Below are 16,418 nucleotides of genomic sequence, written 5' to 3'. Positions count from 1 at the left end.
GTAGTTCCCGCCCTACTGTAGCTGAAGAGCACATGGCCCTGCAGTGGATGCACTTCTAGGATGCAGTACGTTCGGCGTTCCCTCACCTGTGTCACCCCAGCCGGAGATGAAGCAGGCCTGTCTGCTGCTGAATTTCTGCCCCCTCTCGGGAAGACAGATAGGTAGGACATGACGATTGAAGGCCAAGCACTGCTCTTCTTTGCCCCGCAGTCTGACCAATGCGATGTCACGGTCGTTGCTGCTTGAATGGTACTTCCGGGGAACAACAATCTTCTCCACAGGTAACTCTCTCTCAAACTCGTCCTCCACGCCCGTGTGGTAATCGCCCACCCGCAGCGCATAGCGGCGGGCATCTCTGCCAAACCTGTCCATTAAAAACATCAGAGACAGGAAAGATGATGCTTATTCAATGTGATTTGGCAGGGGATAAATCTCACATCTCCATTTATTAATTACAAACTTAGGGGCAGATTTTCAAGGATTTACGTGCGTAGGAGGGGTTACGCGCCGCCGGGCCTATTTTCAAAAGGCCCGGCGGCGCGTGTAAAGGCCCGGGACGTGCATATGTCCCGGGGCTTTTCTGAATGGGTGGGCAGGGGGCGGGATGGGGTGGGGCAGATGGTCCGGGGGTATGGCTGGGTGGTCCGGGAGGCGTGGCCGACGACTCCGGCACAAGAGGATCACGCGCCGGCAGTTGGCCGGCGTGCGCAAGTTAAGTCAGGCGTAACTTCCAAAACAAAGGTACGGGGGGGGGGGGGGTTTCTTTAGGGCTGGGGGGCGGGACAGGGAGGGGAAGGGAGGGGGGAAGGAAAGTTCCCTCCGAGGCGCTCCGATTTCGGAGCGGCCTTGGAGGGAACGGGGAAAGCCAGTGGGGCTCCCTGAGGGCTTGGCGCATGCAATTTGCACTAGTGTGCACCCCCTTGCACGCGCCGACCCCTGATTTTATAACATGCGTGCGGCTGCGCGCGCGTGTGATAAAATCGGTTGAGCGCACAAATGTACGCCCGCGTGTATGCATTAAAATCTGCCCCTTAAGGTCTATTGTTTCTGGTTCATCCTCCTCGAATACTTATAATATAAACAGTACATACAAATTAACCATCAAACTACCTGCTCTTTTCTAAATCCTGCAGTCAGTTGTTACCCATGGAGTTTATAATCAAAGCAAAAGTAAGAGGCATTTTTTGCTTGGACTATTGCCCCAGAAACGCAGAGAATTGTGACTTCTTTCTCTCTGCTGGTAATTGTCCCAGCAGAATCAACGCACAGAATTTCAATTTTTCAGAACAACACACACGGTTTCCTCCCTTGACCAAACTCTGCCCCGGGAATGCCTCAGAACAATGTGGGTATAAGCACACTCATTGTTCTGTTATCAACGTTATATCAATTTAATAATTTCTAAATTAGTACAAGGGGAAAAAAATGCCAATTCATCACTTACTGAATATAGAGCAAGCCAACTGTTTGCCTATTAAATCTGTGTCAGCTGACCACAAGGATTTTAATCAGTACTGGCAAGAAAAACCTTATTTTAAAGTTTCTGTTTATGCCACATACAGCACTGGAAAAATGTCCTTCTTGTTTGAAATAATCTGAATACTGCAACAAGTTCAAACACCGAATCCTTCAAGAACAGTTTTTACTTATAATCAAGGCTTGTTACACTGCAGATGCCTGTTTAGTATATATTAATGTTCTTCAGTATGGCACTCGATGTTACCCTTTAAGGCCATACTGCTAAGATTTGATAAATCATGTTTTATGTTTTGGTATACAATGTCCTTTGATTTCAAACTGTATGTTCGTGTGTGGTATATACGTATTGTTAAAGTTGAACTGCCCTGCAAATTCAGAAGGCAGCCAAATTTGGCTAGGCTAAAAGAGGGGATCCTCCTGGGGCGTTTTATTTAATTAATGAATTAATTTTTATTTCTTACATTTTAGATATCTATATAGATAGAATATAGATATATGCATACATAGACTGCATTTGCAGATACAGCACACATTTTTATTGCATATATTGACTAAATACCAGAGGCAAGGCTACAGGTGGGCCTTGCAGGCCTGTGCCAGCTCTGGTTTGGCTTAGGCTCCCACCTCTATAAGCAAGGTCCTGTCCCATCTGAGTCAGCCCTTTAAAGGTGCAGCAGTTAGAAAGCCTAGGGGCATTGGAATCCCTACCAGAAGAGGATACCCTGTGCCTTTAAGGAGACTGACTTGCATGGGAAACATCACTGCATTTGGGCTAGATATGTACAAGTTTGAGGCCATCAAAGTCTTTCTTTAATGTTGGCAGGTAATTAATTTATATTTCCTCCTCTCAGTCTCTTCAAAGTTTAAGAATGTCTGTGCTGGGTGGAAGCCTATTTACATAACTGATTTTCAGCAGCCTGAGAGAGTAGCACTTGTATAATGCAGTTGCCTTAACTACAAAGGGAGAGTGAAGGACCACAGAGACAGAATAGAGAGAGGCAGTGAAAAGACTGATACAGAGTCTTGCCAGAAAGTAAAATGGTTTTGTAGCCACTATGTTGAAAACCCACATAGGATGGGGCTAAGGTATGGGAGGTGGGAGTGAAGGGGGCCTGGCCACAGTGCCCATCCACCTTGACCCCCTAAGAAAAATTAAGTTTTGGCCAGACCCCTGGTATAGGCATATACATTATGCATTCATATGTACAATACATCACCAGACAGGACAGCAAAGCGCAAGTTCTTTATAGCTCTACTCTGCTAATGCCAATCTGTTTAAAACAAAATTCTCAGTGTCAATGGCTTAGAGCAGTGGTTCTCAACCTTTTTTTCTATTGGGACACACCTGACAGATAATGCTTACATGTATGACACACTGAACACTTGACCATCATGGGGCTAAATGTAAACATATTTACTCTGCATCCATAGGAACCCCTTCCCCCTCCAGGTCCCCAAACAATGGATGCAGAGGAGATTTCCCCATACAACTCACCATATAAAAATATATTCTGATCCTGGTGCTCTCTCAGTAACAGAAACACAAACTCCCTTACTACCAGGCCCATTGTAAAATATAAAACCTTAAAAAAACAGCACATGTGTAGCAAACCTGCCTTACCATAGCAATACTAACTCCAAGAACTCAGCAATATCCCTACCTATGAAAAGGCAGCAGTGCACCACCAGTGCATGTCCTATTGAGAATGAGAAAACACAACAAATAAGACTGATACAAATGCCTACATACTAGTAAAGTACCCCACCTCACTCACACATACAGTTCTAATCTTCACCAAATACAGAATAAAAGACCACAAATTACAAATGTGGAGACAAAAACTGGAATGGAAACCTCAAAAAGCCTTTCTGCATGCAGTGCAAAACCGGAGAACTAGAAACAGAAATACATTTCCTCCTACACTAAGCAAATTACAAAGATAGAAGAAATGCACATTCTCCAAGATGCACCCATCACTCTCCCTCCATGTCTCCATCATCCTTCTCTTTTCCCAGTTACTCCCTTTCAATCATCTGCTCACACTCACATCCCTGCCCAGCATTCCTGACCCCCCACATCCTCTTCCCTGCGCTCCATCCCTCCACTGCTTGACTCTTCCTACCCCCTCCCTGCCCAGCTACCCTGACCCCCTGTTTCTCATCCCTTCCTGCTCAGCAGCCCCCACACTTTCTCTCCCTTCCACTTCTATCTGCCCAGAATTTCCTCCCTCCTTTTCCCCACCCTCCACAGGGTGAAGAGCTCATCAGCAGCCTCACTCCCAGACTCAGCAGGGGAAGATAAAGTTTGTGTCCCATCAGGCCCAGAACAGCAGGAGCTGGCAATGTCTCGCTCTGATCTGGATGAAAGTAGAAACAGCCTCCCACTGGGCCAGAAAGAGGAGAAGGAAGTGAGAGGAGCTTCCCTGTCAGGCCCAACATAAGAGAAGTCAACCCAACTCCCACCGGGGCTGATAAGGAGACAGCTGGCCCTGTGACACACCTCCAAGGGCCTCACAACAGCAACACACCAATGTGTCCCGACACATCTGCTGAAAACCACTGGCTTAGAGGTACAAATATCTAAAGGTATTGTGTCAGTTATATCCGTGAACCTGCAGTTTTGCTTTACAAGTCCATAAATGAAGTGGCTTAAAGCCAGGACTGGTTAAACCTGTCCCTGATAAGCTAGATGAATAATAAACTGGATTGTTTATAGCCTGTGAAATAATCCTACAGCTACTCAGTAATTTTACTTAGAAGTAGAGGTGTGTATGTTTATTTTTAGTGATAAGAGCTATATACCCTTGGCCTGACCCAGAATGGCAACTTCTCATGTTCTTATTCAGTAAGACAATGTCTCTATCTCATTCTGTAAAGATCAATCTCCTTTTGTATTTAAGCCTCAATAACACTCCCGCATGGTGGATGAAACTAGGTGACACATCTTTTGGGTAACTCTTAATTTACCTTTTGAAGCAATGGGCGGCTGTCAGGACCCAGCAGCTGCTGATCAGAGTTGCTCCACACAGTAAACGAGTTTCTCTGTAGAATCCCTTCAGCCGTAGCGAAGCCTGCCAAGGCCATCCACCTCTGAAACAGCAAAAGTGGCAGGAAATCATCGGATTTCTGCTCTGTGTGCTCTGTTTCATAATCCGTCCTTCCCCACTCACTCCTCTCCAGCGCCGTCAGATAGCAGGACAGTATACACACTTACACAACGGGTTAGATGGCAAAAGGCCATAAGTCCATGAAGCATGACTTTTTCTAATTGCCTAACAGTTATCTATGTGTGTAACTCAGAAGAGCAAAAAATAAATAAATAAATAAATAAATAGATAAAACACTCTATAGTTGATTGTATAGCAATGAAAAATGATTCCTTCCTGACCTCAAACATGTGGATGAGTTTAAGTTCATGAATCTTTTTCCTAGAGTCTAACATAGCCACTGATATTTTTCTGCTACCTTTTGAAATTTAGAGGACAATTTTTAAAGCCAATTAATCTGGTTAATAATGACTTACCCACAAAAAGCCTTTTCTCAGTCTGGCTAAAGTAATTGACGTGATCTGTAATATGCACACTTTTAGGTGCTTTTAGGGAAGGTGATCCTGGGAGCATGTTTAGGGTGAGATTGAAAATAATGTACGTAAATTTTATTTTAAAGTCTAAATGCATTACTGTATTTTCCTTGCAAAATCTATCAACACAAAAAAAGCAAGTAAAAATAAACCTATGGGTCTGCAACAGGGCAGGCAGCCAGGAAGGTGTGGAAAACATGAGGAGGGATCTAGCAAAGCTTGAGGAATGGTCTAGAGACTGGCAGCTAAGATTTAATTCTAAAACATACAGAGCAATATATTTGGGCTGCAAAAACCAAGGGAGATTTACAGTTTTAGAGGTGAAATTCTTCTAAGTACAAAAGAGGAGTGGGATCTGGGCGTGATTGTATCTGATGATTTTAAGGTGGCCAAACAGGTAGAGAAAGCAATGGCAAAAGCCAGAAAAATGCTCAGCTGCACAGGGAGAGGAATGGTCAGCAGAAAAAGGGAGGTGATATTGCCCTTGTGGAGGTCCCTGGTGAGACCATTTTGGAATACTGTGTACAATTCTGGAGACTGCACCTTCATAAGGATATAAACTGGTTGGAGTTGGTCTAGAGGGTGGCTACTAAAATGGTCAGTGGTCTTCATTCTAAAGCACATGGGGATAGATTCAAAGATCTAAACATGTACACCCTGGAGGGAAGGCAAGATAGGGGAGATATGATAGAAACATTTAAATATTTCAAAGGTTTCCATGCACAGGAGGCTAGTCTCTTTCAATGGAAAAGAGGCTGTAGAATGAAGGGCCATGGGATGAGGGTGAAAGGGGGTAGACTCAGGAGTAATGTTAGGAAATATTTCTTTACAGAGAGGGGGTGGATGCATGCAACGGCCTCCTAGTGGAGGTGGTGGAGGCAAAAATGGCAACTGAATTTAAAAAAGCATGGGATAAATGCAGGGGATCTCTGAGGGAGTGAAGGGAATTGTAAGGGCTACATAAATAAGATGGCTAGACAGACTAGATGGGCCATATGGTCTTTTACTGCCGCCATATTTTTATGTTTCAATGTTTACTTTGTACCTGCTGCAAGAAACTTGGTGCAAAGTCCACAGGTAAAAAATACCCATTGATTTTGCCCCAGATTGAAAAGTCTGAAAATTCCACCATTAGTGTCATAGCTATTGTTGCATTTGGCCGGTCACAGGCCCGTCCCACAATCGGCCACTCTTCCCTCTCGCCCCAGTCGGAGATGTAGCCAGTTGCCATGCAGGCCTGATGCATCATGCTAGGGACGCCGCTCTGCTGAGCGGGGTGTCCCTAGATGGGCACGCGGTGGCTCGTGCACATTTAAAAGACCCGTGATGGAAAATTCACCGCAGCGCCCTGGAATGATGTCACAGGCCTTCCACTATATAAAGCCTGCTCTGCCCTGCCTCAGATGCCTCAGCAATAGGTCAGACTCCTTGGAGTAGCTGTTTGCCATGACGTTCCTGGTTCCTGCTTCTGTTCCAGTCCTTTGCCTTTATGTTCCTTATCTTCAGAGTTCCTGAATCCTCGTCTCTTAGTCCCTTGTCTGTCTTCATTGTCTTCCTGCTGTCTCGATCCTGCCTTCCTTCCTTCCTTTGGATTGACTCCTCGGCTTGACCTCGGCTTGTACCCTTGGCTTTGTCTTTGGATTGGATTCCTGTCTTGACTTTGGACCTCTTCTTGACCATCATGTATCTCTACTTGCCTTGTGACCTCTGCTTGCTTCTCGTCTTTCTGAATGCTGCCTGCCCAGACCTTGGCCTCCTTCTCGTCTTGCTGTCTGCTGCCAGCCATGACCTCTGCTTGGACTGACCCTATTTCCTTCCTATTGGCCAACTGTCTCTTTGTCCATGGATTCATCTCTGCACAGAGGCCCGAGCCTAAGTTCAGCCAGCCCTGGCTCCCAAAGGCTCAACCTAAGGGGAACATGGGCTGGTATTGGTGAAGTTCCTGTTGGGTCTCTGCTCCAGCCAGCTCTGCATGCCAACAGTGAGGACCTGCAGGGCTCCTCCCTGTGGGTAGCACCAACCTCACCTCAGCCCAAGAGTCCACTTCTGCAACAGCTATGACCAAATGTGCTAGCAAAAAATGTGAAAAATAAAATGGAACTTGGAAAAACTGGAACATTGGTCAAGATTTTGAAAAATGAGTTTCAGAGCTAACATTTCAAAATCTTGTATTTGAGGTGTAAAAATTCACTAGCTATTTGTCATTTATAAACACAAGAACAAGAAACTGTTAAACAAGAAATATGTATGAGTAAGCATTTTAGATGTCTGCTCAGTTGTAAAAATAGGGGTATCATCAACAGGAAAAAAGAGGCAATATTGCACTTCTGTAAGTCACTAGTGAGACTTCTGTAAGGGATACTCCAATCCCAGCTAGTGTTTTCCCCTTTTTGTAACAGCACTAAGAGACAGGGAATTTTTAGACCATCCCTAAAAGTTTCCTTCTCCTAAGGCTGGGATTGGTCAGCTTGACCCTATAAATTGGGTATGAGGGTGTTGGAGCCGATGCTCTGAGGAGAGATTTTTGTAGAGGTCCCTTGCTAGGCACTCCTGGCCTGGAGAAAGAAAAGGGAAGAGAGTTTTCTGGAAGAGAAGATTTTAGACTTGATCCCATTTCTGGAGGGAAACTCTCCCCCCCCCCCCCCCCAGCCTAAGGGAGTCTGGGTGCTTTGCTTGCCCTATGTCCAGATGAAATGAGGTGGCTTCTTCATCTGCCTGGAGAAGTTCTTTTGAGAAAAGCAGTTTGATTACCAATAAAGAGACTGAGACCTGGCCTTTTTGCCAGGAGCCCACTTTCAGTCACGGAGGAGTGTGGATTTTTCAAAAGTCCCTACTCCATAGAGATTACTGGCTCAGAGAACAGCAGAGGGAAAACAGTCAGTGTGTACTTAAGAACATAAGAACTTGCCATGCTGGGTCAGACCAAGGGTCCATCAAGCCCAGCACCCTGTTTCCAATAGTGGCCAATCCAGGCCATAAGAACCTGGCAAGTACCTAAACACCAAGAAGAACCCATGCTACTGATGCAATTAATAGCAGTGGCTATTCCCTAAGTCAACTCGATTAATAGCAGTTAATGGACTTCTCCTCCAAGAACTTATCCAAACCTTTTTTGAACCCAGCTACACTAATTGCACTAACCACATCCTCTGGCAACAAATTCCAGAGCTTTATTGTGCATTGAGTGAAAAAGAATTTTCTCCAATTAGTCTTAAATGTGCTACTTGCTAACTTCATGGAATGCCCCCTAGTCCTTCTATTATTCGAAAGTGTAAATAACCGAGTCACATCTACTCGTTCAAGACCTCTCATGATCTTAAAGACCTCTATCATATCCCCCCTCAGCCATCTCTTCTCCAAGCTGAAGAGCCCTAACCTCTTCAGCCTTTCCTCATAGGGGAGCTGTTCCATCCGCTTTATCATTTTGGTTGCCCTTCTCTGTACCTTCTCCATTGCAACTATATCTTTTTAGAGATGTGGCAACCAGAATTGTACACAGTATTGAAGGTGTGGTCTCACCATGGAGCGATATAGAGGCATTATGACATTTTCTGTTTTATTAACCATTCCCTTCCTAATAATTCCTAAAATACTGTTTGCTTTTTTGACTGCTGCAGCACACTGAGCCAACAATTTTAAAGTATTATCCATTATGATGCCTAGATCATTTTCCTGGGTGGTAGCTCCTAATTTGGAACCTAACATCGTGTAACTACAGCAAGGGTTATTTTTCCCTATATGCAACACCTTGCACCTATCCACATTAAATTTCATCTGCCATTTGGATGCCCAATCTTCCAGTCTTGCAAGGTCCTCCTGTAATGTATCACAGTCCGCTTGTGATTTAACTACTCTGAATAATTTTGTATCATCCGCAAATTTGATAACCTCACTCATTGTATTCCTTTCCAGATCATTTATATATATATTGAAAAGCACCGGTCCAAGTACAGATCCCTGAGGCACTCCACTGTTTACCCTTTTCCACTCAGAAAATTGACCATTTAATCCTACTCTCTGTTTCCTGTCTTTTAACCAGTTTGTAATCCACGAAAGGACATCGCCACCTATCCCATGACTTTTTAGTTTTCGTGGAAGTCTCTCATGAGGGACTTTATCAAACGCCTTCTGAAAATCCAAATACACTACATCTACAGGTTCACCTTCATCCACATGTTTATTAACCCCTTCAAAAAAATGAAGCAGATTTGTTAGGCAAGACTTCCCTTGGGTAAATCCATGTTGACTGTGTTCCATTAAACCATGTCTTTCTATATGCTCTACGATTTTGATCTTGAGAATAGTTTCCACTATTTTTCCCGGCACTGAAGTCAGGCTCACTGGTCTATAATTACACGGATCACCCCTGGAGCCTTTTTTAAATATTGGGGTTACATTGGCCACCCTCCAGTCTTCAGGTACAATGGATGATTTTAATGATAGGTTACAAATTTTAACTAATAGATCAGAAATTTCATTTTTTAGTTCCTTCAGTACCCTAGGATGATATCATCTAGTCCAGGTGATTTGCTACTCTTTAGTTTATCAATCTGGACTACATCTGTGTTATTGCAAAGATTCATAAACTTTATTTTTTTGAATGGACTATGCAGTTATTTTTTGTTACAGTAAACGTTATTTGAACATCACGTCCAGTGGCCTGCCTGCTTTTATCCAGAAGGAAGGTACCATGCCTGGGAGCCAACAGACAGTGAGTACTAACTGGGAGAGAGTGAAAATGACTAAAAGTGGGTTCCCATTCCCATGCACGCCTTGGGGCCAGGAGGTTACGCCTCCCCCTCATTGGCAGAATCCATGCCCCGGGGTTGAAAGGACTGTTGCTAGAAAAACTGGGATTTAGGCTTGTGACTGAATGTGTCCCCTACATCAGTTCAGTTCTAACACCAAAGTGGGAGCTACACTTCCACCTTATAGTACTGAGGTCTGGAGGCCATAGATTTGTAAAGACACTGAGAGCATGGAAGCAATTCAGAAAAGCGCTACAAAAATGATACAGGTCCTCTGACACACAATCTATAAAGAAAGGCTCGATATACTCAAAAAATATACTTGCTGGGGAAAGAGGGAAAAGGATGATATGATACAAACTTTCAGATATTTGATAGGCTTCCAGAAATCACAAGAAGGAGACATTTTCCATAGAAAAGGAATTAGAAGGACAAGGGAGTCATGCTATAAATTTGGAGAGTGAAGGATCAGAGGTAAAATGAGAAAGGACTACTTTACTGGAATGATGGTAGATGTCTGGTATACCCTACACAGAGGTGATAGAATTCAAGCATGATTGAGACAGGTACAAAGGACTGTGGTAGGAACAGAGGCAAAGGAGAGATAATATGGAAAAAGCAAAGGGTTAATAAAGGAAGCAATGCATAGTAACACAGCAGGCCATGAGATAGCCAAGTAGGTACTAAAGATATGCACACTAATTTTTTCCAATTTTGTTCTATTTTTTTTGTTTGTTTGTTTTTCAAAGATTTTTTGTTGTTTATCATTTTTAGGGTTTTCCATCTTGGGGAAATAGTGCATGTTATTTGTTTACAATGTATGCTACTTTCCAAAAATGAACAAGTCACAAAAATTTGTTTTTATTGTTTTTTGTTTGAAACAAAATAAAAATGGGTCCATTTATCCCATTTTACACTTTTGTTTCAAAAAAATGCACATCCCTAAGTACTAGCAGGCTACAATTCCCTAGAAATCAGCTGTGTGCTGTTAGCAGATCAATAGAGGCTAGGTAGTAGGTACTGTACTGTAAGGTGATAAGGAGAAAAGAAGGGGCAGATAATAGAAGCATGATCTAATGCCACCACAGGTCCTGGGGTAGCTGAGCTGGCATCAGCAAATTACAGGTCACCAGAATCTAATGGAGTCAGTGCCAGTAGGTTGGTGGTGACCACCTAGGATATTGGATGGTTGGGCAACAGCTTCATTAGCTTTGCTTATATTATTACAAAGTTTGATGGTAAGACATCAAGATAGTGGTGGAAGGTAGGTGTTGGATTAAAATTGGAAGTTTATATGCTCACCTACCCAGGATAGAAGAGAACCAAGGAGAAAGACAACAAAAACTGACTTATATAAGAAGTGATATCCCACAAGCACTCAAGTTTCAATGACTAGTAGCTGAAAAATATTCTTATCAGTGAGGGCAGGTATAATATTTCTCTATATATATATTATGGGGTAGATTTTCAAAGGGTTACACGCATAACCCCGAAAACCTACCCCTGTGCGTAACCCCGAAAACCTGCCCCTGTGCGCGCCGAGCCTATTTGCATAGGCTCGGCGGCGCGCACATGCCATGTCCCGGGGCTTTGAAAAAGGGGCAGGGTCGTGGGTGTGGTGCCAATCCGGGGGTGGTCCGGGGGCGGGACCGAGGCCTCCGGCACAGTGGTTGTGCCGTGACATGGTGTGCCGGCAGCTGGCCGGCGCGCGCAAGATACGCCTGACAAAGGCAGGCATAAAATGTTAATCAAGTTAGGGGGGGATTTAGGTAGGGCTGGGGGATGGGTTAGATAGTCGAAGGGAGGGGAAGGTGGGGGAGCGGAAGAAAAGTTCCCTCCAAGGCCGCTCGGATTTCGGAGCGGCCTTGGAGGGAACGGGGAAAGCCATCGGGCCTCCCCTAGGGCTCGGCACGCACAAGGTGCATAAGTGTGCACCCCCTTGCGCGTGCCGACCCTGGATTTTATAACATGCGTGCTGCAGTGCACGCATGTTATAAAATCAGGTGTACATTTGTGCGCGCCGCATAGCGCGCACAAATGTACCCCGCGCGCGCTTCTCTTAAAATCTACCCCTATGTGTTTAGGAGGAAGTGGTATCTGTCTGCATCAGAGGACTAGAATTCTCATCTGCATTCTTCTCCCAGCAGCCCCAGCAGAGGACTCCAGAAGACACTGTGAGCAGTCTAGGCTTCAATTTCCACAGCTCTCACACTGTTTCCAACTGCAGGAAACTGGAAGGCTCATTTGCATACTTTTCCAAGCAGCTTTCTCAGCCCCTATAATCTTTCTAGCACAAGAAGACCTGAAGGCATATTTGCAAATTTCTCTCAACAGCCCCAGCAGAGGACACAAAGATGTGTCTAGGCTTCAGTTCCTGCAGCCCCCACACTAATTCCAATTGCAAAAAACTGCAGGGCTCAATTGCATACTTTTCCCTGCAAATGATGACCCATCTAGGTTCCAGCTTTCATAGTCCCTGCACTTTCTAGTACCAGAGGTCCTGAAAGACCATACTTCTCCCAGCAGAGGACTCTAGAGAACTCCATAAGCAATCTAGGCTTCAGCTCCCACAGCCCAGCTTCCATATCCCCTTTCTTTCTAGCAGCAAAGGATGGGAGGGCATATGCTGAAATATCACTTCCTAAGGATTTTCAACAACAGATTTATTTATTTGATACAATAATAGGGAATTAGTTCAAAACAAGGGTCAATAACATATGTAATCGAGTAGTTATAAGTAAATTAATTACAGACTCTGGAGGATCACTGACATACACATATAAAATAAACCACTAATTTAAAAGTACTTTAGATTAGTTTGAACATGCCTACTCCCTTAGAAATTGTAAATGGTTCACTACTGAACAAAATTAAGATGCAGACAGTAGTCCAGCAGTGAGAGGGGGTTATCCAGTCTTTTGCACCGAGTGCCACATGTATGATTAGCTAGCAGTTAGTGAGAGGTTGCATGTGTGCACTTGGTGAAAAGTGCTCTTAGCCCTCAAGAACGAGCCTCATATCTGGAGGCTGGAGTGGCTGAAGCTCGGGCTGGTAGGAGGGCAGGCTGAAGTGTGGCTAGGGGAGGGGCTCAGCCTGGGGGGAACAGGTTGTGCTGGAGCTGGGAGGAGAAGCTTGGCCTAGGGGGGGAATGACTCTTCTGGAGATGGGGAAGTGTAAGCTGTGTTGAGGCTGCTGGGGGCGGGGAGGATGAGGGCAGACTATGCTGGGGCTGAGGGCTGTGCTGGAACTGGGGGGGAAGGGTACTAAATAAGATCCTCCAGCGGATTTTTATGGGTGGTTGTGCTGCAACTAGGGCTGGAGCTCGGATGGATAGCCTAGGCTGCGGCTTAGGGGGAAAGGGAGAGGGGAGAGGGGGTGAGACAGATTGTGTTGCTCCTGGGGCTGCAGAGGAAGGAGAGGAGAGAAGCTTGTATTGGGGGCTTAGAGCAGGAGGGTAGGCTGTGCTGGGGCTGTAGGGGAAGGCAATACTAATAATGTGATATTTCTAGAGCACCTTCCCAATTTTAGCTCAAGGTGGTTCAGAACATTTTTTTTCAGGTTTTATAAATCTCTGCCCCAAAAAGCTTATAATCTATTTGGGTACCTGAGGAGATGAGAGATAAACTAACTTGCCCAAGTTCACAAGTAATGTCAGTGGGAGAAATGAGCCCATTTTTCTAGCCACTACTAGACCATATCCTTCCTAGGCAGACTGGATGATGCAATTCAGCTTTTTCTTTCATCATCTACTATGTTGCTATGTTCCATAAATTCACCATTATCCAAGTAGAGAATCTCTTCTCTGAAGGGTGGAGGAGTAAGATAGTGGTTTATAAAGAAGGGAAATCAGGGTTAAAATCCCACTTGTGGCCTGGTAAACACTTTTGGGATACGGAAATACCTATAGTATCTGAATGAAATCAACTCTGAAGTTCTGAAAAGCTAAATATAAATACATTTATATTATATTTTGTAAACTTTGGCTATATGCACATACAATTTGGGGGCCTTAGAGATGACAAAACCATAGCAGAGAGACTAAATTAATTTTTTGCTTTGGTCTTCACTGAGGAAGATGCAAGAGAGATACCAGTGCCAGAAATGATATTCAAAGGTGATGATTCAGCAGAATTGAAACAAATCTCAGTGTACCTGGAAGATATAACAAGGCAAATTGCACTGGCATAGCCAGAACTGATTTTTTTGGGGGGCCCAAAGTTAACATGGGTGGGCAGGAAACATAGAGGTCTGAGCCCCACTAATTGTACCCTTATCCATAAATAATGGCTTAGAGGGCACCTGACAAAGAATTTCTGTTATGCATCATGAGTGAAACTTTAAAATATTTTAATTTAATTATTTCAAGCAATTGCCAACATTAAAAATTCCTTAGTACTAACTCTCAGGAGTCAAACAGCACCATTATTTATGAAAAGGCAACAATACAAATATTACACCAGGCCCTAGAACAATAATACACCATCTTCTGGGTAAAGAGAACAAGCCGGACTGCTACAAATCCCCACAGAGAAAATACACACTAGCAGAAATACTGCACCTCAGTCATACATAGGCAGAACAAAGACCCAACTAATACAGATATAAGGAGCTACAAATTAGAAATAGAAACATGCAGATAAAACCAAAATAGAAAACCTAAGAAACCAGACTCTGAATACTGAAACTCTAAAGATAGTGCAAAATAAAAAAATATAAGAAATATCTGCATGTTCCCAAAGATGGCATATTCCAATCATTAAAAACTTTAATTTTTTTTTACCTTTGTTGCCTGATCTTTTTTTTTTCTAATCAGTTGTTACTGGTCTCTTTTTTCCACTTTTCACTTGTCTATCTTTTTCTAATTCTTTTTTCAGGCTCTCTTTTCTCTTTCTGTTTCTTCTGTCTCCTGAACTCTTTTCTCACACACAGGCTTCCATTCTCACATCCTCTCCCTTTTCTTTCTCACAGGCTCTTACACACACACACACACACACACACACACACTCTTTCTCTCACAGGCTCCCAAACACACAGTCTCTCACTCTCTCAAGCCCACCCAGTATCCTGTTTTCAACAGTGGTCAGTTCAGGTCACAAGTAACTGTCAAGAACCCAAGCAGTAAATAGATCCCATGCTTCTATCATGCAGTGATAAGTAGTGGCCATTTCTTGTCAACTTGGTTATAATGCCTCTGTATCGCTCCATGGTGAGACCGTACCTTGAATACTGTGTACAATTCTGGTCACCACATCTCAAAAAAGATTTAGTTGCGATGGAAAAGGTACAGAGAAGGGCAACTAAAATGATAAAGGGGATGGAACAGCTCCCCTATGAGGAAAGGCTGAAGAGGTTAGGGTTGTTCAACTTGGAGAAGAGACGGCTGAGGGGGGATATGATAGAGGTCTTTAAAATCATGAGAGGTCTTGAATGAGTAGATGTGAATCGGTTATTTACACTTTCGGATAATAGAAGGACTAGGGGGCATGCCATGAAGTTATCAAGTAGCACATTTAAGACTAATCAGAAAAAATTATTTTTCACTCAATGCACAATTAAGCTCTGGAATTTGTTGTCAGAGGATGTGGTTAGTGCAGTTAGTGTAGCTGGGTTCAAAAAAGGTTTGGATAAGTTCTTGGAGGTGAAGTCCATTAACTGCTATTATTCAAGTTGACTTAGGGAATGGCCTCTGCTATTACTGGCATCAGTAGCAAGGGATCTTCTTGGTGTTTGGGTACTTGCCAGGTTCTTGTGGCCTGGTTTGGCCTCTGTTGGAAACAGGATGCTGGGCTTGATGGACCCTTGGTCTGACCCAGCATGGCAATTTCTTATGTTCTTAATAACAGTTTATTGACTTCTCCTCCAGGAATTTGTCCAAACCTTTTTTAAAACCAACTACACTAACTGCCTTAACCACAGAGTTCAATTGCGTGCTGAGTGAAAAAGAATTTTTATTTATTTATTTATTTTTAATTTCTATATACCGACATTCTTGTATAAAATTTTCTTTGATTTGTTTTAAATGTGCTATTTACTAACATCATGGAGTGCCCATAGTCTCTGTAGTTTTTGAAAAAGTAAATAGCCAATTTACAATTACCCATTATATTCCGTTCATGATTTTGTAGACCTCTATCATATCCCCCCTCAGCTGTCTCTTCTCCAAGCTGAACAGATTCAACCTCTATAGCCTTTCCTCGTAGGGGAGCCATTCCATCCCCTTTATCACTTTAGTCTCTCTTCTCTGTATCTTTTCCAATGCAACTATATCTTTTTTGAAATATGATGGCCAGAAATGCACACAGTACTCTAAGGGGGTTATTTTCAAAAGTCTTTACACACTTTACTGGGATTTACATTGACATATTAAAGAGTAGCAAATCACTTGGATCAAAGTGTTGAAAGAACTGAGAAATGAAATTGTGAACCTGCTATTGGAAATTTGTAAATTATCATTATCATCATCTATGGTACTTGAAGACTGGAGGGTTGCCAATGTAACCCCAATTTTTAAAAAGGGATCAAGGGATAATTCAGGAAACTACAGACCAGTGAGTCTGACATCTGTGCCAGGTAAAATGATAGAAACTATCATAAAGGACAAAACTGCTGAA

The 16,418-nt window shown here is 43.5% G+C and overlaps 1 protein-coding gene across 2 annotated transcripts in view; it reads right to left on the bottom strand.

The window, feature by feature from the left end:
• Window positions 1-16,418, bottom strand: part of LOC115095397 (neurotrypsin-like) — a 94,772-nt gene that overhangs the window by 6,579 nt on the left and 71,775 nt on the right. For both annotated transcript variants that reach the window (XM_029608974.1, XM_029608975.1), the window contains 2 exons: window positions 4,447-4,569; window positions 87-364 (listed from right to left, as the gene is read on the bottom strand). In XM_029608974.1, the coding sequence (XP_029464834.1) occupies window positions 87-364; window positions 4,447-4,569 (401 nt within the window). The remainder of the gene's footprint in view (window positions 1-86; window positions 365-4,446; window positions 4,570-16,418) is intronic.

The sequence above is a fragment of the Rhinatrema bivittatum genome, chromosome 7 (genome assembly GCF_901001135.1).
Source record: "Rhinatrema bivittatum chromosome 7, aRhiBiv1.1, whole genome shotgun sequence".
In the NCBI taxonomy this organism is placed as follows: domain Eukaryota; kingdom Metazoa; phylum Chordata; class Amphibia; order Gymnophiona; family Rhinatrematidae; genus Rhinatrema; species Rhinatrema bivittatum.
The sequence above is the reverse complement of the archived record's forward strand: the minus strand, read 5'-3'. Positions and strand labels throughout refer to the sequence as shown.